We start from the raw sequence: 23,835 nt of genomic DNA on the forward strand, positions 1-23,835 counted from the left end.
AGGCACGCCCGTCTCGCTGCCATTTTAGACCGACCCGATGAATTCCGAAGATTGCGAAAGACGATGCATTTCCAGACCGATTCAGTCTACAGGGCCTTCATCAAGATTTGAGATAACTGAGTCCTCTTTCCAGAACAGTTGAGATCGTTCCATTTGGAGTTGTGAGGCGTGAGTTCCGGAGGAATAGAGACACACATATCCTTGGAGCATCAAGAGCATGGAAATTATGCTAAGTGTAAGGTTGGCACGGTGGAATGCCACGGTCCACATCTGACCGTGGCCACTTGATGCATTCCTTCGGCATTTGACACGGTCTCCTCACCATGGCTTTAGACTTTTCCGTGGCAACCTCCGAAGCGTTCTAACAGTTGAATGGTCCAGAGTCACGATGAACCGCCACAATCCACACTTGACCGTGGCAAGATAACACTTGGCCGCAGCAGGATCATACGTGCATTCGGAAATTGCCACGGTCTACACTTGACCGTGGCAAGACAACACTTGGGATCCTTCAGACATTCGGGACTTGACACGGCCATGCATCACGACTTTGGACTTGGCCTTGGCAACTTTATGCAATCCTTAGGCGTTTGACACGGCCATACATCACGACCAGAGGGAACCCGTGGCACCAAGATCCATCCAAGAACCGAAGCTTCGGGACTTGACACGGTCACATGCCACGGTTCGTCCAAGACCTGCTAGACCGTGGCAAACCTCATCTTTACCCACCAAAGCCGGGTCAGTACCCAGTTTGTTCCGGGCTGACCCGGTTCGTCCAAGACCACTATAAATACTTTTTAGACCTAATTTGGAGAGAAATTTTATCTTATCCTTAGTCTCCTTTCCTTTTTGGTGAAAGAACCATTGTTTAAGACCTTGTTTTGAGTTTAATATCGATTTGAAGGGTGTTTTCCATCTTGTTTTATCATTTCTCATCATCAAATCACACTTCTAATCATGATTAACAACACATCTTGCAAAGGATCTAGTGTGTTGATCATGATTAGTGAGTAATCCCCAATTTTAAGGTCTTAGATATGTAGATTAGGGTGCTTAAGTGGTAGATTAGTGAGCTTAGGGGTTAGATCATTCATATTCCATTTTCTACAACATGTTCTTAATGCTAGATCCATACAAATCATATGTGGTCTAGATTCTGGACATTTCATGCACCAAAAGTATTTGATGAAATGTCTGAACCAAGGTTGTTAGAGGTTTAAGTGTTATTCATCATGGGAATGATTGTCTATATGCTTAAATGACAGATTAAACTGGTTCTTAATGCTTGTTAATTCATGTTTCACTAATGGTGATTAGGTTAGAAACTGTTTTAGCATAGGAGTTGATACCTTTATGAGAGTATTAACTTAATTAATGATGTTTAAGTTGAATGGTTTGCTTGATCACATGATTCATTAGCTCACTAGTTTAACACTGAAAGCACCCTAATCCACTATCATGTCTAAGACCTTTCTCATCATCATACATACATTCTCATCTCATTTAGCTTACTTGTTTGCTTGTCTTTGTTTGATCTCTTCTTTAGTCATTAATCTTGTTTTAAGTTTTTAGTTGTCATTAATCAATCAAAACCTCACATGTTTACTTGAATTGAGAAACTGATCACATAGCTTAGTATCTATCACCACATTCTTGGATTGATACCCCTTATACTACTTTGACAAAGGGGATTGATAGCCCTAAGATCTAAAAAGTCTTGTCTGTCAATTGGCGCCGTTGCCAAATTGTGGAGTGTTCAGGATTAAGCTCTGATCTGTTCTTGAGATCAAGTGCTTATTTTTTTGGTTTTTACTGATTATTTTCAAGTTCTGGTTGTGATTTCAGGTGCATGAACACCAGGTCCAGATCAAGAAGCTGTGGTCCACCTTACCCCTTAAACGACAACATTAATCTTTTGGTACCAAGGAGGAGAAGGGACAGGCGTGGAAGACAGATTGATCAGGCTGATATGGAAGATCAACGAGAGCATGTGGTTGACATAGAACAACCGGTTCAGGAGCAGCAGGCTCAGGGTAATAGAGTTGGTAATGGAGCTGGTAATGCAGCTGGTCATGGAGTTGGTCAAGGGTTACATCAGGGTAATGTTCATCAGGAACAGGTGCATCAACAGCAAGCTTATGTCCACCAGGGACAAGCTCCAGCTCATCAGCAGAGGCATCAGGCCAATGTACAGCAAAGACAACAGGTGCACCACCAACATCAGCCCTTGCAACACCAGCAAAGGAGATATGAGCAGCCACAGGTCTATGTTGGAGAGAATGACAGGGCAAATGCTCATCAGTATGGAGCTGGAATTCAGGCACCACCTGTGCAAAACAACAACTTTGAAGTGAAGGCATCCTTGTTGAATATGGTCCAGAACTCAAAGTTCCATGGATTAGCCATGGAAGATCCCTTGGAACACTTGGATCAATTTGATAAAGTGTGTGACCTGACAAAGATAAATGGAGTTTCTGAGGACAGTTTCAAGCTCAGATTATTCCCCTTCAGTCTTGGTGACAAAGCTCACCAATGGGAGAAGAATCTTCCAAGAGGCTCCATTCAAACCTGGGAGCAATGCAAGCAGGCCTTTCTATCTAAGTTCTTCTCCACCTCCAGAACTGCTAAACTGAGGAACCAAATCTCTAGCTTCACTCAGCACAGCAATGAGAGTTTTGGTGAAGCATATGAGAGATTCAGGAGCTACACAAACCAATGCCCACACCATGGGTTTAGTGAGGCTTCTCTTCTCAGCACACTTTATAGAGGAGCTCTTCCCAAGATTAGAAACCAGCTGGATACTGCCTCCAATGGAAACTTTCTGGGAAAGGAGATTCATGCTGCTTTAGAGCTAGTGGAGAACTTAGCAATGAGCAATGACACTTATGGTGAAGACTATGACAGATCAAATAGATCAGAAGGTTCCAGCTCTGAACAGAGGCTCAGTAGAGAAGTTAAGGAGTTGAGGAGTGAATTGGCCAAGTTGAAATTGGTTTCTCACAAACCAATTCATTATGTTGGTGAATATGATGATTCTCCAAACTTTGAGAACATCAATGAAGAAGGCTTGACACAGGAGGAGTTGAACTACATTGGGAACCAAAATAGATTCCAAAGGTTCAACAACTACAATGCCAACAACAACATGTCTTATAGAAGCAACAATGTGGCAAACCCACAAGACCAGGTTTATCCTCCTCAACAAGGTTTTGTGCCTAAACCTCAATTTCAAAGCTCTTACCAGTCTAAGCCACAATTCAACCAAGCTCAGACTCATAGTTTTGGTCAGCAACAGCAACCATTTCAGGGTACTGGTTTCAGTTCACAGCAACAGCAAAAGGCACCACCAGGGTTTGGTCCACCGCAGTTCCAGCAGCAAGCGCCGGTTCAACACCAGTTTCAGCCACCACCGGTTCAGCAGCAGCCACAGATGGGGTCAGATATGGTTGGGATTCTGCAACAACTGCTTCAGGCTCAACAGATATTTGCAAGCCAGAATGCAGCCATGCAGCAGGAAATAAGGAATTGAAGCAAAACCAGGCCTCAAGCTCAAGGAACCAAGGCCATCTACCTGGAAAGCCTGAACCCAACCCCAAGGAATATGCTAAAGCCATTACACTGAGGAGTGGAAAGGAACTACCTGGTATTGAGAACAACAATGTGATCATTGAGGACAATGATCAAACTGAGGGGGAGGCAGCCTTAAAAGATGATCAAGTTGCTGAGAAACCAAGGAAAGAAAAGGGTAAAGAGGTAGAAAGGGAACCTGAACCAGAAAAGGTATATGTGCCACCACCTCCATACCAACCCAAGCTCCCATTTCCAGGGAGATTTAAAAAGCAACTTGTAGACAAGGCAGAAGCTGTATTTGAGAAGGCACTCAATGAGACCCTCTCATTGATGCATTTCTAATGATGCCAAAGATGGGTAAGTTTTTGAAAGATGCCATTCTGAACAAGACTAAAGAACTTCAAGGCATGGTGGCACTAAGTCATGAATGCAGTGCTATCATTCAGAAGAAGTCCATTCCAAGAAAGTTGACTGATCCAGGGAGTTTCACACTCCCTTGTGCCATTGGACCTCTACTATTCTCTGGATGTCTTTGTGATCTGGGAGCATCTGTAAGTTTGATGCCATTTTCCATAGCAAAGAAGCTTGGCTTTAGAGTGTTCAAACCTGCAAGGATCTCTCTTATCCTTGCAGACAGATCAGTTAGATTACCTGTTGGGATGTTGGAAGATCTGCCTGTCAAGATAGGTGGTTTTGAGGTTCCAACTGATTTTGTTGTGCTGGAAATGGATGAGGAACCAGTTGATCCTCTTATCTTGGGCAGGCCATTCCTGGCCACAGCAGGAGCTATTATTGATGTGAGAGGTGGGATCATAGAGCTTCAACTTGGGTCTGAGAAGCTTAAGTTTGATGTGAATGAGATGATGAAGAAACCCACAATAGAAGGTCAATGCTTCTATGTGGAGACAATGGATCAGTTGGCTGATGAGTTGCTTGAGGAACTGAATACTGAGGACCCTCTTGCAGCTGCTTTAACTCAAGAACAAGGAGACAATGAGTTCTTAGCAGAAGAAAGTCAAGGGTACAAGATGTATTTGGACAATGCTAGAGAACTTGGTCCTGAGACAAGGTTCTTGGAACTGGAACAAAGTGGCTCTAAGGTTTTGGCTATCAAAGGATCAGACACCAGCCAATACAGCTTGGACAAGGATTGGAATGAGGCTGATGCACCCCCTGTTGAGCTCAAGCCTCTACCAACAGGGCTCAGGTATGCCTTCTTGGGCTTAAACTCAACATATCCAGTGATCATCAATGATAGCTTATTAGAGCATCAAGAGAGTGCATTGCTTAGTGAGATAAGAAAGTTCAGGAGAGCCATAGGATACTCTTTGGCTGACATTAGAGGGATCTCTCCTGACATATGCACCCACAGGATACACCTAGAGGACCAATCTATGTCCTCTATTGAGCATCAACGACGTCTTAACCCAAACCTCAAGAAGGTGGTTAAGAAGGAGATACTCAAGCTCCTTGAGGCAGGGATAATTTACCCAATCTCTGACTCAAAGTGGGTATCTCCTGTTGACGTTGTGCCCAAGAAAGGTGGGATCACAGTGGTTAAAAACGAGAAGGATGAGCTGATAGCTACTAGGACTATAACAGGACACAGAATGTGTATAGACTATAGAAAGCTCAACGCAGCCTCTAGGAAGGATCATTTTCCTTTGCCTTTCATTGATCAGATGTTAGAGAGGCTTGCAAACCATCCCTTCTTTTGTTTTCTCGATGGGTACTCTGGATTCTTTCAAATCTCCATAGATCCAAGAGACCAAGAGAAAACAACATTTACATACCCTTATGGCACATCTGCATACAGCCGCATGCCTTTTGGTCTTTGTAAAGCCCCTGCCACATTTCAACGTTGCATGATGAATATATTCTCTGACATCATTGAAGAGAAGGTGGAGGTGTTCATGGATGATTTTTCTGTCAATGGCTCCTTCTTCTCGGATTGTCTCTCTAATTTGTCACAGGTCTTGAAGAGATGTGAGCAGCATAACTTGGTGTTGAATTGGGAGAAATGCCACTTCATGGTGCAGGAAGGAATTGTTCTTGGGCATAAGATATCTGAGAAGGGCATAGAGGTTGACAGAGAAAAGGTGGAAGTGATGGTGAATCTGCAAACTACCACTTCAGTCAAAGGGATAAGGAGTTTTCTTGGGCATGCAGGGTTTTACAGAAGATTCATCAAAGATTTCTCAAGAATAGCCAGACCCTTGACAAGGCTGTTGTGTAAAGAAGTTGATTTCATCTTTGATGCTGAGTGTGAAGAGGCATTTAAGATGATCAAGGATGCATTAGTCAGTGCACCAATTGTCCAAGCCCCAGACTGGTCCCTTCCTTTTGAGGTTATGACAGATGCATCTGATTTTGCAGTTGGGGCAGTACTTGGCCAAAGGAAGGATAAGAAGCTTCATGTCATCTACTATGCCAGTAGAACACTTGACTCTGCCCAAGAGAAGTATGCTACCACTGAGAAGGAAATGTTGGCAATTGTCTTTGCTTTTGATAAATTCAGAAGCTACCTGGTGGGATCAAAAGTCATTGTATATACTGATCATGCAGCCCTCAGGTATCTGATGACCAAGAAAGATGCTAAGCCTAGACTATTGAGATGGGTCCTTATACTTCAGGAGTTTGATATGGAAGTACAAGATAAAAAGGGTATAAAGAATGGAGTTGCAGACCATCTCTCTAGGTTAAGAGTAGACTCTCAAGTCCCTCTTAATGACAGTCTTCCTGAGGAATCATTGATGGTGCTCAACTCTTATTTGGAGTTTGAAGAAGTGGATAGCATCCAAGAGAAGAGAATGCCCTGGTTTGCTGATATTGTGAATTTTCTTGCTTGTGGAGTGGAACCACCTGAACTTGATGCTTACCACAGAAAGATAATGATGTCTACTTTGTCAAATTGAAGTCTACTTTTTCAAATTGAAGTCTACTTTTACAAATTTAGGTGTACTTTTACAAATTTCAGTCTACTTTTACAAATTGAAGTATACTCAAACAAAAAAAAGTCTATTAAAGCGAAACGAAGTCTACACAAAAGGACAGAATATGACGTCTACTAAAAGCAATCAAACCAAAAGCAATCAAGCAGATAGTGGTTACCGGTGTGATGAGAAGCAATCGGCGGCGACCAGCTGCAACCAGATCTACAAAAAAAAACATATATTGTCACCCGTCGAGAGGAAGATAGAAAAAGATAGAAAAATATAGAGGAACAGCTATGTATATAGCTTCAAAATGACATCTCCTTACCGTTTTGAAGCAGGAAATAACGACACAGTCAAGCGGCTAAAGCAAATCTGCAAAAAAAAACCCTAATTTCAGATCTGGCCAGTGGTGGTGATGAACACGGAGTGTTGATGAACACGGAGTAATAGGGAAGCAGGGGGATGTAGATGGAGGAAGAAAACTTGCTTGGAGAGGGTTATAGGCGCTGGTGAGAAGTAAATCGGCGGCGGCGTTGACAAATAACAGAAATCGCTTTCGAGAGCTGCCAGTTTTTTTTCAACAGGAGTTATGGGATATCCTCGGCGGTTTTTTTTTTTTACAGGATCTGTAAAATTCCTTAATTATATAGTCTGGATAATTCTGTACGGTTAGGGGAAATTTTTCCAGTTAGGTTAATTATTATTTGGTACAAAACGGTTTATATTTAGGTCTAGGTAAGTTTCCCCGATTACGAAAAGATTTTTTGATTAGTGGAAGTTATATAGTAAACTTCGTAAGGTTCTGTAAGTCTTTAGTAGACTTCGTAAAGTTCTGTAAGTCTTTTGTAGACTTCGTCAGGGTTTAAACCGTAATTAAAACATCCGTTTTTTGTTTGGTCATACAAGATTATATTATCTTTTCACTATTTTTTTAGATTATTTTTGTTAAATGTTATATCAAATATCTACTTTTGTATTAAGAATCAATTTTCTAGGTTACTCTTAGCAAAAATCCCAATTATAATAGGCAGTACCATTCTTCAAAACTTGTTCTTTCTTGTTTCACGTTTTGAAACCATTCCCTTTTTTTTATTCTGATTGTGCAAACAAAAAAAAACTGATCAATCAGAAACAACTAAACAATTACGAAAATCAGAATCATACGGAACTGCCACAGTCCCAGACCACTCAATCTTCCCGTGAATCCCATCTCCAATCCAATCCAATGTGATCAAAGCACACCTAATCTCTCTCTCGGTCCTAGGATAATTAATCTCGGGCCACAAAACCGCTAGTTTCCCATTGTATTCCGTCATTACAGCTTCGTGAAACTTAACATCATGTGACATGATTCATGTCTCTTCACATCACCACCACCAACACCATTTACTCTTCTCCATATCTTAAGCTTTGCATCAAACCACATCAACCCAACATTAAAGAAGTAAGCATAGAGTAAATCAGCAACAACACACATACACCATACAACATCACTTGCCATCTGCATTGTCTCCAATCTTCCACATTCTCTTGCATTATACACATTGATTCTCCCAGTATCGACAGAATAAACCTTCCAATCAAGTGACGCGCTTATCCGCTTCGTCAATCCGGAATAAATTCTCTCTATAGGACTCTCAGCGACTTTCCAACTCCGCATTTTTGGATCGAAAACCTCTACTTGGATCTTGTTTAAGCAACCTCCGATCACGTAAATCTTCCCGTTGATTACTTCAACAACGGCTTGGCCAATTCGAGCCACCTTCATGCTTGGTCCTTGAGTTAACTCTCTAGAACAAGTATCAAGAATCCAAAGATCCGAAGAAGGTTTGGATGATCCACCAACGAAGAAGATCTCCGACCCGACCGCGACGGGTGTAGAATGGTACCTAAAAGGATGAGAAGGAAACCTAATCGGAATCAATCGATACTCAGTCTTCGTTTTCGTCTCCTGAATCGGACGGAGAGTGAACAAATCACCATTGAGGAAGGAGACATAGGTGGAGTCTTTTGGGAGCAAAGATCGCAAACGGTGGAGCTCAGGAGACCGAACAAGAGACCTTAGGGTTTTTGAAACGCAAGAGAGGTTTCGGTCATAAATTTTTGGAAGGCGGAGTAAGCACTGCAAAACGATTTCGTCGGGCAACGACAAAAGTGACGGCGACGATGGATCGTAGTTGTCTTCTCGTGGTGGCTTGCTGCCGATGAAAGAAGAGAGTCTTCTGATTTTCTTCAGAGGAGGAGACATGATCGTGTTAAGAGGATAAAAAATTAAAGAACTAACAACAATGACTATATATATAACAAGAAATTATTAATTACCTTTTTTAGTCGGCAACTGATATTTACCTTTTTTATTGTTCAAAGATATTTACCTCTTTTATGTAACGTCATATTAGCGACTTTTTTTGTCAACTATTATTACGGATTACAATTTAGTGATTTACCTTTGCCTTACAAGAAAATATTTTTTTTCAAAATAGTTTTTTCGAAAAAAGATATCTTGATTATTCTACCACAAAAATAAGTTTTTGTTCCAATCATATTTTGCTTTTCAGAATGTAAGAATATTTTCTTAAGTGATATGTGTCTATGGATTTAACTATAATGTATGAGGTTAGAGTCATGAACAAATCTCTGAAATTAGGATTGATCAGAGCCATGAGAGTGATGTATCAGATTGCCAGAAATAGCTTCGGAAGAACATAGTCGATGTAGGAGACGAAAGCTACCTATAGAGAAGATGTGAGCAAAGATGAATTTTATTAGTAATGCATGATCTTACTCGCAGTAAGAAACGAAAGCTACTTGTCGAGTTTAAGTGATTTGTTGGTTAAGATGACGAGAGTTGGTTAGCCATATAAGTGTCTATTCTAGTTCCATGCAGATCCTAGAAAAAGATTAAGATATTCTTTCATGAGACTAGTCAGAAGATGCTTAGATATAGATTAGGATAAACAAGGAAAGTATGCCTCACCTCCTATGAGTTTAGAACCCTAGTTTGAATTGAGCATCCCGTAGATTGGCCTTAGCAACTTAACCTTTTTTCATTTTTAGTCTTTAGTCGAATTAGTTTAGCATTAGGTCTAGTTTTATTTTGTCTTTTCTTTTCCTGTACAAAACCAAAACCAAACCAAAACCCCCTTGAGTTTATTATTTCACTTATTTATCCCAGTTTAAGGTTTCTGCAGATTAGACATCCTTCCTGTTGATCGACACCCGAAGTACTACACCACATGACTGTGCACTTGCAGTATTCTAAGGTTTTATAAATTTAAAATTTATTTGCGACCCGCTAACCCTAACCCGCATCAACTGCGTCTTCATCTGGTTCAGCTCACACCGCAGAACCACTGAATCCTCCACACGTACATGAGAAGTCGCAGAAGCGACAAGGTTATCTCGGATGGATCCCATTCCTAAAACCCTGTCCCTCTTCCGAGGGGCAATCTGTAAAAGATTTTTATAAAAACATACTTCCTCGTAGATCTTGTCCATCTCGGGCACCGTCAGCGTCGATGTGGACTAGACTGAACTACCTCCGGAAGACGACGGAGGCGCTTTCTGAGAGAGCTGAGTATGCCGCTCCACAATCCTCTCGCACGCGACGTTGTAGATCTCCTCCGCTTGAAGATCTGTGAATTCGCCGTTCTTTTTCTTGTGCGTCTTGGTGAACACATTTGTCATTGGAGGAAGATCTCCCCTGTTTTCTTCGGCCTACAAAATCATAACAAAAATGTTAATTAGGAAAATTATATAAGTTAAAAAAACAAAATTATGAAAACCTACCATTATAAGGCGTCTGCCGGCAAAAGGATCTTGACTAGAAGTGTGCGAGACGTTCTTCGGTTGCCCCTGCTCATCTACATTATTTCTGAAAAAAGGAAAATTAGTTACCTATATATATATATATATATATATAGGTAAAAATATTAGAACTTCAATTCATTATATATTAAAAAAATACACAAACCTGGAATCGGAATATTTCAAGGCAATGGTCTGGGAATGCAGATCCAACCAATTCTGCACTAGTCCCTCCCACACCGCGTCAGCCATTGGCACCGGCTTCGCCCTGTTCCCCTCAACCCCCCACTTCCGCTTCCAGTCAGAAATGGTGTTATTGAGGTGGAGCTTGACTCTGTCCCAAAACTTTGTCTTCAGCCGCTCGTGTGTGCAAAGTTTTCAACGCCACTTTTGCTATATAAAAAAAATCATTAGAAATAAATCAAAAAAATAAATAAATTAATATTAAAACTTATCGCGAAACACTTGAACCAAGTGTCGAATGTAGATTGATTCAGCTTCTTAAAGCTAACATTAAGAAGAACCCCTTGATGGTATCTGAGACGCTCCGACCAACCATGTTGTCGATACCAAACCTACATCAAAAAATTATATGTTAAATATAATTAATATATATATATATATATTGTAATTAAGATTTTTTTAAAACAAAACAACGTACCGAAACGTCCCTGGGTCAGACCGGATCTAATTACTTCAAGCTGCCACGGTCCAGTTGCGTTAGAAGATCCTTAACTGTATATTGAGCATACAGCTGAGGAGCTATAGAGGCTGGCCCTCCTCTTTCTGCTGCTATTGGTGGTGGTGGTGGTGGAGGTCGCGGAACTAAACCCGGTTGAAGTCCCAGGTGCTGTGAAACCGCAGTCTGTGTTCCCGTCGAGTCTGGTATCACAGACTCGGTAGAAGAGTCTGAAAGACCGCTACCATCTGCATGAGGTCCCGTCTGCATAAGGTTCCGATAATGGAATCTATGGAGAGCCATCTCAATCTGCAAATTAATTAAAAACAAATTTAATATTTTTATCCATTTTTTTCTAAATTCCAATCTTATCTAAATTTTAATCCTAAAAATTATATCTATCTAAAAAAAAATTTGAAAAAAAATTGAAGTTACATATATATATATATATATATATATATATATATATATTTACAATTATTCAGGTTCGCGGAGAGGAAGAGTAAGAGAAAGTGTGAAATGAGCAAATAAGAAGGAAATCTCGTGTCCCTTATATAGATTTTGTGATCATCGTAAAACCGTCGTAATGTTACCGTGCCACGAGCCAATGCATGACGTGACACGTGGCACATTTACAACACGTGGGGTTACAACAATTGTACGACGATTTGTCAGAATTTTTGTAAAATCATCGTAATGCGCAGTTATTTAATACCTCGTACCTCGGATATTGAAAACACATGAATGGCAGGAATGTTATATGTTTGATGGAATTATACGACGATTTTATGACGATCTGAAGAACAATCGTCGTAATATTGTCGTATTTGTGCAATAATTTTACGACGCTTTCCAAAAAATTCACCAAACCACAAATTTCTAACATGGAATGTTTCACTAAGGATCTTCCAAAGGTGTTTTTATATTAAACTATTGATATATGGAGCCTATATGATGGATTCCGTAAATGAGATAACAATTGTTTCAATCATCTTATCTAATACATAACATTTTACGTAACATTTATGAAAACATGTATGAACTTGCAAATATGTATGATATTTGTCAAACTTCTAATTTTTATCAGAATAACTAGCTTTCATATAAATTAAGCTAAAGTAACAAAAACATTTTTGAAATATAAAATAACCAATCAGATATGAAGGATTCAAAATTTGAGATTATGATTTTACGACGATTTTTCGACGCTTTAACAATGATTTGGACAAAGCATCGTAAATCATTGTATATATACGACACTTTTACGATTTTTCGATGCTTTAATCGTCGTAATATTCATATTATTATACTTAACCTCAAATCATTATACAGCATACTGAATAAGGATTAGGGTTTGATTTTTGCTCATAGAAACATCGTAAAAACGTCGTAAGATGTTTTAGTAAGGAAAAAAAAAATCAAACTTATACTTGCTTATTATACAAAAACAACAATATATATATATATATATATATATATATATATATATATATATATATGAATGGCTAGTAACCATGATAATCACCTTCGTCTTCCAAATCTTCATCTTCGTCACTTTCTTGTTCATCACCTTCGTCTTCCAAATCTTCATCATTGTCATTGCTTTCATCAAATTCATATGAATCACCTTCTTCTTCGGTATCATCGGGGAAATCTTCCACATGACTGTTCTGAGGATCAATTAAAATAATGTCCTCATCAATATCTGGTTCAGTCATGTCTACGCAAGATTCTTGTTGCAGTGGAAGATCCTCAACACCTACAATCTTGCCCCGTAGAGCCCCTTTAATAACAGTTAACCATGACATTCTTGTAGCTCGAACTCGGGGATATGGCACAAATGTGACTTGTTCCCCTTTAGAAGCTAATATAAATGGATCAAATCTGTTGTACCGTCGTGATTGGTTGACATTGACAACTCAAATTTGTTAAATTGTACCCCTCTTCTGACGGTTGGATCAAACCAGTCACATTTGAAGAGAACAGTTTTCATCCTTAACAAACCAGGATACTCCACTTCAACTATTTTTTGCAATACTCCGTAATAATCTATTTTACCCCTTACACAAACTCTGTAGTTAGTTGTTGTCCGCTTTGCGCCGTGAGAGTATGTATATAAGATATAACCTTGAGTAAAATACATGGACGCAGTCGTACTTTTTGCCATCGGACCTAGGAGTAACTCATGGAACCATATTGGATAGTCATCTGGATCAGTAAGTTCCACCTTATCAGAAAAAATTTAGTATACTTCATGTTGTTGATTAACTATATATATATAAAGAGCTATAACAATATATAAATATATATATATATAGATATATATTATTTACTTGCACTTTCAACCACTAAGCAAAGTGTTGGTCTTTACGATCATTGATTTCAGTTTCATCAACACCGGAGATGCATTCTCTTACCTCATTAACGAATGTGGTGCCAAAAATTTGTATATATAATGTCGTCAAAACAAATTAAGTAAGCTCTATATATATAATTAAAACACTAATTAGTTATAATACTTCTCGTACGACGCCAACTTTTTGCAGTTTAGCAAAATGTACATATGTGCGCTGTGATAATCTTTTTCATTTGACCTTCAAACTTCCTTAACTTTTCTACTAAGACGTCTGATTGGTGAGAATATGTCAGGTACATCTTCAATTGCATATGTTTGGCCAACTCCGCCATCATCATATTGTCGGGAAGCTCTTTTACGTGTTCGTATTTTTGGCGCAAAATAGTACAAAGTGAAGTGCGAAGTCTCTTCTGTTAAACTTCTCGCCACAATTGAGCCTTCAACTTTAGCTATGTTTCTGGTTTTACCCTTAAGATGCTTCATGTAACGCTCGAATGGATACATCCGCCTATATTGAACCGGTCCACCTAGTTCTACTTCGTGGAGGAGATGAATGGGAAGGTCTTCCATAACATCAAAAATGACGGTGGGAATATCTTTTCTAAATTTCACAATAAGATTGGAATATTCACTTTCAGCTGTTCTGTTACATCATCTGATAATGTTTGTGTACTAAGATCCCAAAAAAGCACCAACGCCTGCATATATACATATAGATAATATTAAAACTTAAATATACATATTTTATATCAATGGCGGGTAACTAATACTTATTTAAAATAATTTACCTCCAACAGCTTCATGGATAATTTTTGGCAAGAGTTTAGCAATGCAAATGGAAGTAATCATTGCATAAACACGTTGCAGTCATGACTTTTCATCCCTGAAAACTTTACCCTTTTACAGATTTAGAATGATTAGAAACATACCTATCAGGAAACTTAACGTCAGATGAAACCCATTTTAATAATGCTGACTTCTGTTCTGCACCCAACAAAAATACAGGAACCTGTGCTTTCCTGTTTCTGAGTATATGCAACTCATTTCTGTTGCATAAATCAGGCAAGTCCAGTTTTGACTTACCATTGTGTTTTGTTCTTCCCTGCACGTTCAAAGTGTATGCATGATCTTATCAAAAAAAAATTTTCAATGGGCATGACATCAAGATTGTGTCTGAGCAGATGATCTTTCCAATATGGAAATTGCCAAAAAATGTTTTTCTTGTATTGATGCTGATTAGGCTGATAATAATTTTATTCATCTCATTCAACATGACTTTGATAATTACTACTACTACCAGCATTCCCATCAGCATTACTACTATATCCTTTTCAATGTTGATACCAAATAAAATATTGTGCCATAAATCCTACATTTAATAAATGCGTCCACACCGTTTTAATTAGAATATATCTCGTATTCTTGCATTTCCGACAAGGTCAATACATCTTTCCGCTTTCTTTGGTTTTCTCCATATTTATGGCCTGATATATGAATTTTTCTAACCCGTCGTTGAATTCCTTTGTGAACGCCCTGTCTGAATCTTTAGGCATATACATCCAGCTTCTTAGCTCGTATGTAGACATGTTGAAATAGACTCTCTCTGTGTATGTTTATTTTTGTTGTTGTGTTGGATAGATTTGTTATGAATGATTCGATGAAACAAACATGTATTTATAGGAAAATTTAACTTTACGATGATTTTATAACGGAAATTTACAGCGATTTTACATCAATATTAAAATTTATATTGATTTTACATCAGACCCTTGATCATCGCTTAATCTGCTGCCTCAGTCAGATGGATCTTTATCAGATCAATGTTGACAAGTTTTGTTCTAATAGCATCTACAGATGTAAGTGTCACACATAGTCGGACAGAAGGGTTTTTCTTTGCATATCCAACAAAAGATTTTCACTTGCCGATCATTTGTGATAATAACTAGCAAAAACCCTGATTTATCAATGAAATCACTAGGTAGTAATCTTCCTCCTTTCTCACCATCGACAATAAAATTCTACTTTTTCTTCATATCCGATTTCCATAGAGCACATATTACATAGGTATGTAACAGATTTTAAAGGAGATTAGCCAAAAAAACAAAATAAAGAAGAAAAAATGTGAAAGGAGATGAAGGAGGAGAAAAACGTGAAGGAGGTGAGGGAGGAGAAAAACGTGAAGGAGGTGAGGGAGGAGAAAAACGTGAAGGAGGTGGAGAAGAATTATCGCCAAAAAAATTTTCCTAAGAAAATATAAAAAATAAAAAATTAGGAAAAATAAATAATTTTAAAAGGAAAAAGAGATATTCTCTCTTAGATTTTCGACACCTCTTAAATTTTCGACATCTGATCCTAGATTTTCTTAAATTTTCTTAACCGTTTAATAGAATAAGTATTTTATAATTATAGAAAACAGCATTAACTATAGAATTATAATTCTACATACTAAGTTGTAGAACAATGACTAAGTAACAGAATATGATTTCATAACTTCGTAGAATACAGAAAAAAATTGTAAATAATCAGTTTTATATATTTTGTAGAATACATATCAAATAGTAGATAACATATTCTATAAATTAATAGATTTGCTGAATATACTTTCTATTAATTCATAGATATTGGAAAAAAAAATTTAAAACATTTTTTTCCAAAAAAAAAGAGTTTAAATTATTTTTTTCTTTCCTTTTCCAAATTTTCCCAAATTTTAAAGTATTTTTTCAGTTTTTCCAAATAATTTTTTTTCGTCTACCCAACTATTACATCACATGTGGCTAGTCGGAGAAATGGTCCGAAAACCGTCATCGACCCGCTCGGTATGATTGATTTAGGAAAAAAAATAATCATCTTGCTCGAGCTCTTTTTGCAAGACTATCCGCTCGGACATTTAGGCTTCTGGGGATATGAGACAACGTGAATTTCGAGAAGCTCTCTCGAAGAATACAGAAGGATTCCAGCTCTATCATAAAGGACGGCTAATCTGTCTGGAAATGAACCAAAATTAACCATCTTTCTCTCAAGCATGATATAGCCCATAGGAGGCAATCCATCTAGGCGTGAAGAGCCGAGAGGCTTCTGCGACATCCTTGTAGTCCAAAAATCTCATTTCCCCTGCCATCCTCCAAACTCCACCCGAGTCCGCTAACCAGTCTGTGATTGGTCCAAAGAACATCAATCCGGCATATCGGGATCCAAAAATCCTCGTGTAGGGATATCAGGGATCATTGTCCCAACGTCTGCATCATCGTCGTCTTCGGCTTGGTTCGCGATTCTCCAATTTTCAGCTTTCACCTTTGCATGGTGCAAGGTATCTTCCGGAGAAATTTCTTTTTCGATGAAGATTTTATCGTTCTTTGCTTTCCAAATAAACCATAGGATCTAAGGATGTACATCCTTTTGAGGATCTGTTATGCCGAACTCTTTTTTTCCAAAAGAAAAAGTTCATATTTTGATAAATAGAGGTACTTGGGAAGAGACCCAGAAGGGACGGAAAGTCCGATAACGCCCAGACTTGTAAAGCCGGAAGACATTAAAACAATAGATGGTTGATAGACTCCTCAGGATCCCCACAGCGAGGACAATGCTTGTCAAAGCCCAGGTGTCGGTAGGTGAGGTTCTGGAACGTAGCAACACACCTTGATAAGGATTTCCATATAAAGTGTTTCATCTTTCCAAGTGTACGGACTTTCCATACATGGCTTTGAAGGGCTGTGATACTCGGTTCTCTCATCGCTCCAGCTTTCCAGTCTAACTTCGTCCTTCCAATCAGATCATATCCCGACTTAACCGAATAAAGTCCTGATTTGGAATGATTCCATGCATATCCATCCAAGGTACGATTACGGCTAGGTCTCTGCCCAAAGATGAGAGAGACATCCTCAGGTTGGAAAAAATTTCTTAAAAGGGGAACATCCCATTGTTTCGTATCTTGACGGACAAAGGAATATACCAATAATCCCGGATGCCGGTATCCGATCTGCGGGGTGGTTCTTGTCGGACGAGCTCTAAGATCCAGAATCCACGATTCACTCCAAACTCTTGTGTTTAGACCCGATCCAATCGTCTTCCTCAAGCCCATCTTCAGGAGCGGTTTTGCAGCCATAATGCTCTGCCACCCATACGATGGTGAATAGACGTTCCGGTCCTCTAAAGGGTCATATTGTCTATAATACTTGCCTCTTAGAACCCGAGCCAAGAGAGACGAGGGGTACTGAATAAGTCGCCATAGCTATTTAGCTAGAATGGCTAATTAAAGTCTTGTAAATCTCTAAATCCAAGTCATCCCATATTCTGGAGAATGCAAATCTTATCCCAGGCAATCTAGTGTATCCTGCTGCTATTCTACTTTGAGCTCCACCAAAAATTGGCAATGGCACTCCGCAGTTTGTTGTCACTCCTTGGGATAATAAGAAGCATGACATGACGTATGTAGGAACGGCCTGAGCAACTGATTTTATTTAAATTTTTTTTCCAACTTTGGAAAGAAATCTTGCAGGCCAATTATTGACTCGGTTACTCAATCGGTCATGGACATACCCATGCCGCCCTCCGATGATACTCCGATGGCATTCTTATACCTCGCTTTGAATGCGGGTCCACTATATTCCCGAAATTGTTGTCCCGAAGCTGATCAATAGGTATTAATAATCCTGAAAATCTCGGTTCCCTACTGGATATCCGCTCAACGGAAGAAAAGGCTATCATCGGCAAAAACAAGGTGTGAAACCGGTGGACTCGCTTGAGCTACTTTCAGCCCAGAACTACGTTTTTCCTCCTCTTCTACATTGAGTAGTGAGATAAGAGCCTCAGTACCCAGACTAAAGAGGAAGGGAGAAAGGAGATCTCCTTGTCGCAGTCCTCTCGAATGTATGATTTTTCCCTTCGGTTCTCCATTAATAAGGACTTGGTATGAGATCGAGGAAATGCAGAACATCAAGAGTCTGACCCTTCTCTCGGAAAATCCTAGCTTGATCATAAGGGCTTCAAGGAAGCTCCATTCTACCCGATCATATGCTTTAATCATGTCTGTCTTGATGGCCATGAAGTTTTCTCTACAAAAGGTGTTGGTACGGAGGGCATAAAAAAATTTTTTGTGCCAACAAAATATTGTCTGTAATAAGTCGCCTAGCTATGAAAGCTGATTGAGTTTCCAAAATTAGGTTTGGTAATATCCTCTTTAGTCGTTTACACATAGCTTAGAGATAATTTTATAGCTTACGTTGCAAAGACTAATCAGACGGAATTCCATCATTGCTCTTGACTTTTCTTTTTTGGAGATAAGACATATGTTAGTCTGATTAAGTCTAGGGTCAAAGGATCCGGAAACGAAAAAAATTTAACTATGTCACTTTTATTTCTTCTGTCGTTGTGTTCTCATCATCTTGCGCTACATCTAGTTGATTTTTTAATTCATCGATTATGTTCTCCGAATTAGTTAGGAGAGATTTCTTCCAGATGGAGATACTCTTACGATAGTCTACTATTTTTTTATGGAAACCTCGACGTGAGATTCCATCAAAAATGCCACAGCCTGAAATTATCGCCTCTTTGAATTCCGGTTTTTCCAACCATCTTTTATCGAATTTGAATGGTTTTTTTTTATTTTGGTTATCCACTCGTATCATTTCTAAAATCGGTCAGTGATTCGATTCCCATAGTTTTAGGTACTTTACGGACGTGTAAAAAAATTTGGATTGTCATTCTTCATTACAAGAGTTCTATCTAAACGGTATTTAACTTTTCAAATTAATTAAAAAAAAAAATATGTGTAAAAGTGATAAAACTTAAAAAAAGTACTAAAGAGACGACAGTTTAGTTTATTGTCTTATAAACACAATTGCCCCTTGATTTTTTTTTCCCGTTTCTAGAGTCTTTTTCTTACTTCACCAAGTACGCTAATCTTTCCACATTATTAAATTTTAACCAAATCTGCAAAAATATGAATGCGAAGATCTCCTAAAATAAGTGTTACACACTTATGGGTCCATTCCCTTGTTTGATTTAATACATCTTTTGTATAAGTTGTTCAGTTTAATATTTGGTGATAATGAAATAATTATTTCTTCAGCACGATCTCGTACTACACAATAAATTTATGCAGAACAATATATATTTTTCTGTCTATGCAGTACATATATTATTCGATGACATTATAAAATATTGACAAATACATCATGTTTTATACAATAGTTTATGACGAATTTATCACTATTTGTAAGTTTCTTTTTCTTAATTTTGATTTAGCCAAAAAAAAAGAAACAACAAGTGAACAAATAGACAATGGTAAACTTGGTAGCTACATCGAATAAGTACATGTATATTCTTCATAAAATAATAATAACAAACGTTATAAATGAATATAATTTATAAGAACGTTAAAAAGGAAAAAGAACCCGCAAAACAAATAATAATAATAATAATAATAATAATAAAAAACTCACTATACAAATCTCGGATGCTCCCAGCAAGTGGAACACACTTAATATCTTGTGAGGTTATTGTATCAAGTAGTCTTCTTCACTAGAGCTTCTTTGGCAGATTATATGTCTTCTTGAGAAACCTCGTGGCAGATTCATCGTTACGGTAACACAAAACACGTAAGAGCGTGTTCGGCTCCATACCGTTCCACTGTCCTGAAGTCGGAGGCAATGGAAGCCTAGACTTTGCTGAAGAACCGTACGCTTCGAGCGTCATGCCTTTGAACCGTTCGATTAAACTGTCCGTATCGGTACTGAACAGAGGAAGCACGCCTCTGGCCGTGGTCGAGAACTTATCGATTAGGTCCATGGCTAGACCGTCTCCGTTGGCCCAGAACAAATCTTTCATAGACTTGAAATCTTCTTCCATTATCTGAGAGTCTTGTATTGTAAAGGCTCTAGAGGGTCCTCCAGCGAGAAGGACAAGTAAGAAGCCATCAAAAGAGGCTCTCATAATATCGGTTATGATCCGTGTCCTGACTCTTTCGTGTACTGTCTCTGCTATGACTGTCAAATTCTGTTCGAGCTCCTTTAGGAAAGGCTCGATTCTAGAGGACGAGAGGTCACCAATGTATAACCCGTCCCATAACGCGTGGCTTAGGTCATGGAAGACGACTTTGTAAGCTAGAGACTCAGATAGCTGTTGAACGCCTTCGATGCAAGCCGCTGGTGTGAGCTCGAACTTTTTGCCTAAGCCGTTGGAGAAGTCGTCGGTGTGAGCTGACTCACAGTTCCTCAAATGTGTGATCACTCTCTTCTCCACAACATCGAGCTCGCTGCGGATTTTGTGCAAGCTGTTTATTCTGACACATATCTGAGTGACCCCAAAGGAATTCTCCCCGTTCACAATCGAAGCCTGAGAGTTTCTCTTCTGAGAGGGAAGTGCCTTCTCTTTCTTCTTCCATACACCTTGGAATTTTGATCCCGTTGTACATCGGGTTAGTGCAGGCATTGTGGGCATGTACGTAGTTCGAGAGCCTGAGCATCATCATAAGAAAATATATAAGATGTAAGAAATTTATAGTTCAAGTAGAGACATATGTTGTCCCAGATCAACAAGCTTACCACAACCAGATTTCGCCTTTGAAACATAATACTGAAGATACTTATCCAAACCAATGATTAAATCAGGTAATACTGCAGGATGCATAGGTATGGGAAGCTGAAAAAACGCTTCCAAAATTTCATCAGTAATCCGCAATCCTTCGGCAGCAGATTGTGCATATCCTTCTTGGTTCTCCAGTGGATTCCAATTCTGAAAAAAAACAAAGAAAAATGGTTTGCGTTAACTTTGTTTAAACTTTGAAGATTATAATCACCCCAAATAAACTAAAACTTAATGACTATGTTTTCTAAATATGGGAAACTAAAACTCTACGACCAAACAGTTACTAACCTCTTGCTGCAAATTCCTGTCAACCCATTCCTTAAGTCTGTCTATTCGTGCCTTGATCCAGTCTTTGACCAAATTAGCAATAACGGTCTCAGCTTCGAATGGAGGCATTTCACGGATAATTGCTTTGCCACCATCATCACTGTCAACAGAATCCTCTACTGCGATTTGCACGAGATCCTTCTCTAGCTTATCTGCAGCTCTTAATATCTGGACCGCATCGGGTGTCAATTCAGATATTCCGGATATAAACTGTTTAATCTCGTTTCCATAACAAACATGGAGAGTAGCCACAGCAACTCCTGCAGCAAATGGATGCCATCTCTTCCATATTGGACTGAACATCCGCTTTTCTTGAACAGCTAGCTCACCAATGTCCTTAGCAAGAATGGCGAGAACAGGAAGAGGATTTTTCTGGTTCCTAGATGCTCTCCTGCTTGAATCTGCTTTCTCCATTCTCTACAGATAGACCAAAAAGAATCAAATCAGTTCATACAATTGCTCGGGCAGCGATAAATAGTGAAAATTAAAAAGAACGCGACATAATGCAGACACTTGCCTGAGCAAAAGCAGTTCGTAGTGATGACCTGATGTATGTCTCGATTCTTGTACGAGCTACATCAACATCTCCTTTCCTCCTTCTACGATACTCGTTAGATATATCTTCAACTAATATCCTGGCTGCTGATACACCCAAAGAAACAATTCCCTCCATGGTACCAACATTACTTCGGCCAAAGGTGTCATGGTACGCAAGCAGCCTTTTCTCTGCCCAACCTAATATAGCACTAAGCGTAGCACTCAAAACTTGGGAGTATTCAGGATCCTTTGTTGTCTTTGCATCTTTAGCTACTTCCGCCAGTTGAGAATCACAAGCGTGAAGCAGGTCCATCTCAACTTGTCCAGTTACAACATACCGAGAAAACAAAAGCCACGTGAAACAGAGGTTATGAAGCATCTGGTTGATCCCGAGAATTACCCACGTCTTCTTTATGTGTTCCATAAGTTCGTCGACTTCCTCAACCATGGATGCATCATCATTAGAATCAAAGCACGCTTCTAAAAGCAGTACATAGAGCCTGAGGTTAAACGGAGAGCCATCAGCCCAGTGGCAAGAGTCAGAGAAAGACCCATCAGATCTAGTGGCAAGAGACATGACCGCTGATCGAAGACTCTGCATTTGCTCATTGTTCCTCCCAGTCTCCATAGGCCGGTCTAGAGCTCCATGAATAATCTGTCGCAGTCGTTGAGAACTATTCGTCTTATCAAGTGGTACACGAGGATGCAACAGAAGACCTGCCTCAAGAACTTTCAGTGATCTCTTCAACCACGCATCATATTCTTGCTGATCCGTAAAATCAGACGACTTTAGCTGCTGTAACAATTCTAAGGGAAGAACCACTGACTCAATCTTCCTTCCAACCTGGAAAAAAAATAAAAACCCATTAACTTAATTTAAGCAAATAACGTTTGCAGCAATCAACCCTCTAAAAAAAGAAAGAATCACAACACACATTCTTATCAAATTTAAACACTTCAAGATCCACAGTTATCCAAAAAGTGAGACTCCAGATATATAATCACAAGATCATGAAAGGGACTCATATTCAACTAATTTCAAGCTCGAGATTAACTCTACATGGAATTAACACATATAAACTACTAGATCCCGCAATGGAATGAAGTGCGAATTTTGACCAGGTCAAGCCGAAATTCAGCTAAATTGGATCACAGAGATCCAGCGAGAAAGGAAAATGCAACAATGAAATTGAGCTAACCTGACTAGCAGTGATCCTAAGGAAAGCTCGACGAACGCGAGAATCGACGGTCTCCGATACACCAATTTGGATCCGCATGAGCTCGCCGACAGTAGTGGGACGCTTCGACTTACCACCAGAACCCGGAGCCGAACCAGGACCCGAGCCAGGACTCTTGGTAGATCCAGGAGATAACGAGGACAACGACTTCATCCCTAAGGCTTTCTTCATTTTACTCGCGGCGGTTGCGGTCAGAGAACGCTGGATTGCCGGAGAAGCAGGAGAGCCGCCGTTAGGAGAGTCCGGATTAGAAACGGAGACTGATGAAACAGCGGAAGAGAGAGGCTTCCCGGTGGCACTACGGTTTGAAGCGACGAAGATCTCGTAGGCAGTGAGGCGGAGATCGGATTCAGAGAGCTGGACAGCGAGTTGTCCAAGTGGAGACGGAGGTAGATCGGAAGGTGTAACGGAGGCCATTGAAGACGATCGTGAATTCGCCGGTGGCGGCGTCGCTGTTTCTCTTTTGGAGTGACCCAGAGACAGCTCTCTGAAGAGGTGAGCCATTTGCGTGTGAGAGCAGCGAAAGAGAGAGTAAAAAAAAAAAGCACAGCTTTAAAAACAGTTACTAAAAAAAAAGAGAGAAAAGAAATGGTATTATTGTAATTTATTATATATATTTTTTTTTATCACAACCTAAATGTCTAGAATGATTGGGTTATCCAAACTGGATGTATCGAATTTACATAAATAACATCTTGTGGGTAGATTCGAGCGCTCTTTGCTATAATATCCGCTTTCGAGTTCTTCGCACGTGGGATGTGTATTATAGTGAAGGGATTGAATTTGTCTTTCATCTTC

General features: G+C 39.3%; 2 protein-coding genes and 1 non-coding gene across 3 annotated transcripts; all 3 read right to left on the minus strand.

Moving 5' to 3' along the window:
• Positions 1–2,629: 2,629 nt before the first annotated feature.
• LOC112089438 lies at positions 2,630–2,736 on the minus strand. The gene has a single exon (XR_002901076.1). It is a non-coding gene; the product is annotated as a small nucleolar RNA R71 (small nucleolar RNA).
• A 4,986-nt stretch (positions 2,737–7,722) lies between these two features.
• LOC18025593 (F-box/kelch-repeat protein At2g22050) lies at positions 7,723–8,764 on the minus strand. The gene has a single exon (XM_006408735.2). The coding sequence runs from the start codon at positions 8,755–8,757 to the stop codon at positions 7,825–7,827; it is 933 nt and encodes a 310-aa protein (XP_006408798.2). The 5' UTR covers positions 8,758–8,764; the 3' UTR covers positions 7,723–7,824.
• A 10,867-nt stretch (positions 8,765–19,631) lies between these two features.
• On the minus strand, positions 19,632–23,551 carry LOC18025594. Its single transcript, XM_006408736.2, has 5 exons — positions 22,999–23,551; positions 21,780–22,643; positions 21,224–21,679; positions 20,893–21,082; positions 19,632–20,805 (listed from the first exon to the last, which is right to left on the minus strand). Exons 1-5 carry the CDS (start codon positions 23,539–23,541, stop codon positions 19,871–19,873), a joined length of 2,988 nt encoding a protein of 995 aa, XP_006408799.1. The 5' UTR covers positions 23,542–23,551; the 3' UTR covers positions 19,632–19,870.
• Between the last annotated feature and the right edge of the window lie 284 nt (positions 23,552–23,835).

Source organism: Eutrema salsugineum, unplaced genomic scaffold, assembly GCF_000478725.1.
Source record: "Eutrema salsugineum unplaced genomic scaffold, Eutsalg1_0 scaffold_12, whole genome shotgun sequence".
Classification (NCBI taxonomy): Eukaryota; Viridiplantae; Streptophyta; class Magnoliopsida; order Brassicales; family Brassicaceae; genus Eutrema; species Eutrema salsugineum.

Excerpts from the sequence above, each read along its gene's own strand:
- LOC18025593 (XM_006408735.2), bottom strand. The coding sequence starts at position 8,757 with ATGTCTCCTCCTCTGAAGAAAATCAGAAGACTCTCTTCTTTCATCGGC.
- LOC18025594 (XM_006408736.2), bottom strand. The coding sequence starts at position 23,541 with ATGGCTCACCTCTTCAGAGAGCTGTCTCTGGGTCACTCCAAAAGAGAA. Across the intron at positions 21,680-21,779 it reads TACGAACTGCTTTTGCTCAG|AGAATGGAGAAAGCAGATTC; the intron begins GCAAGTGTCTGC and ends GTCTATCTGTAG. Across the intron at positions 21,083-21,223 it reads ACAGGAATTTGCAGCAAGAG|AATTGGAATCCACTGGAGAA; the intron begins GTTAGTAACTGT and ends GTTTTTTTTCAG.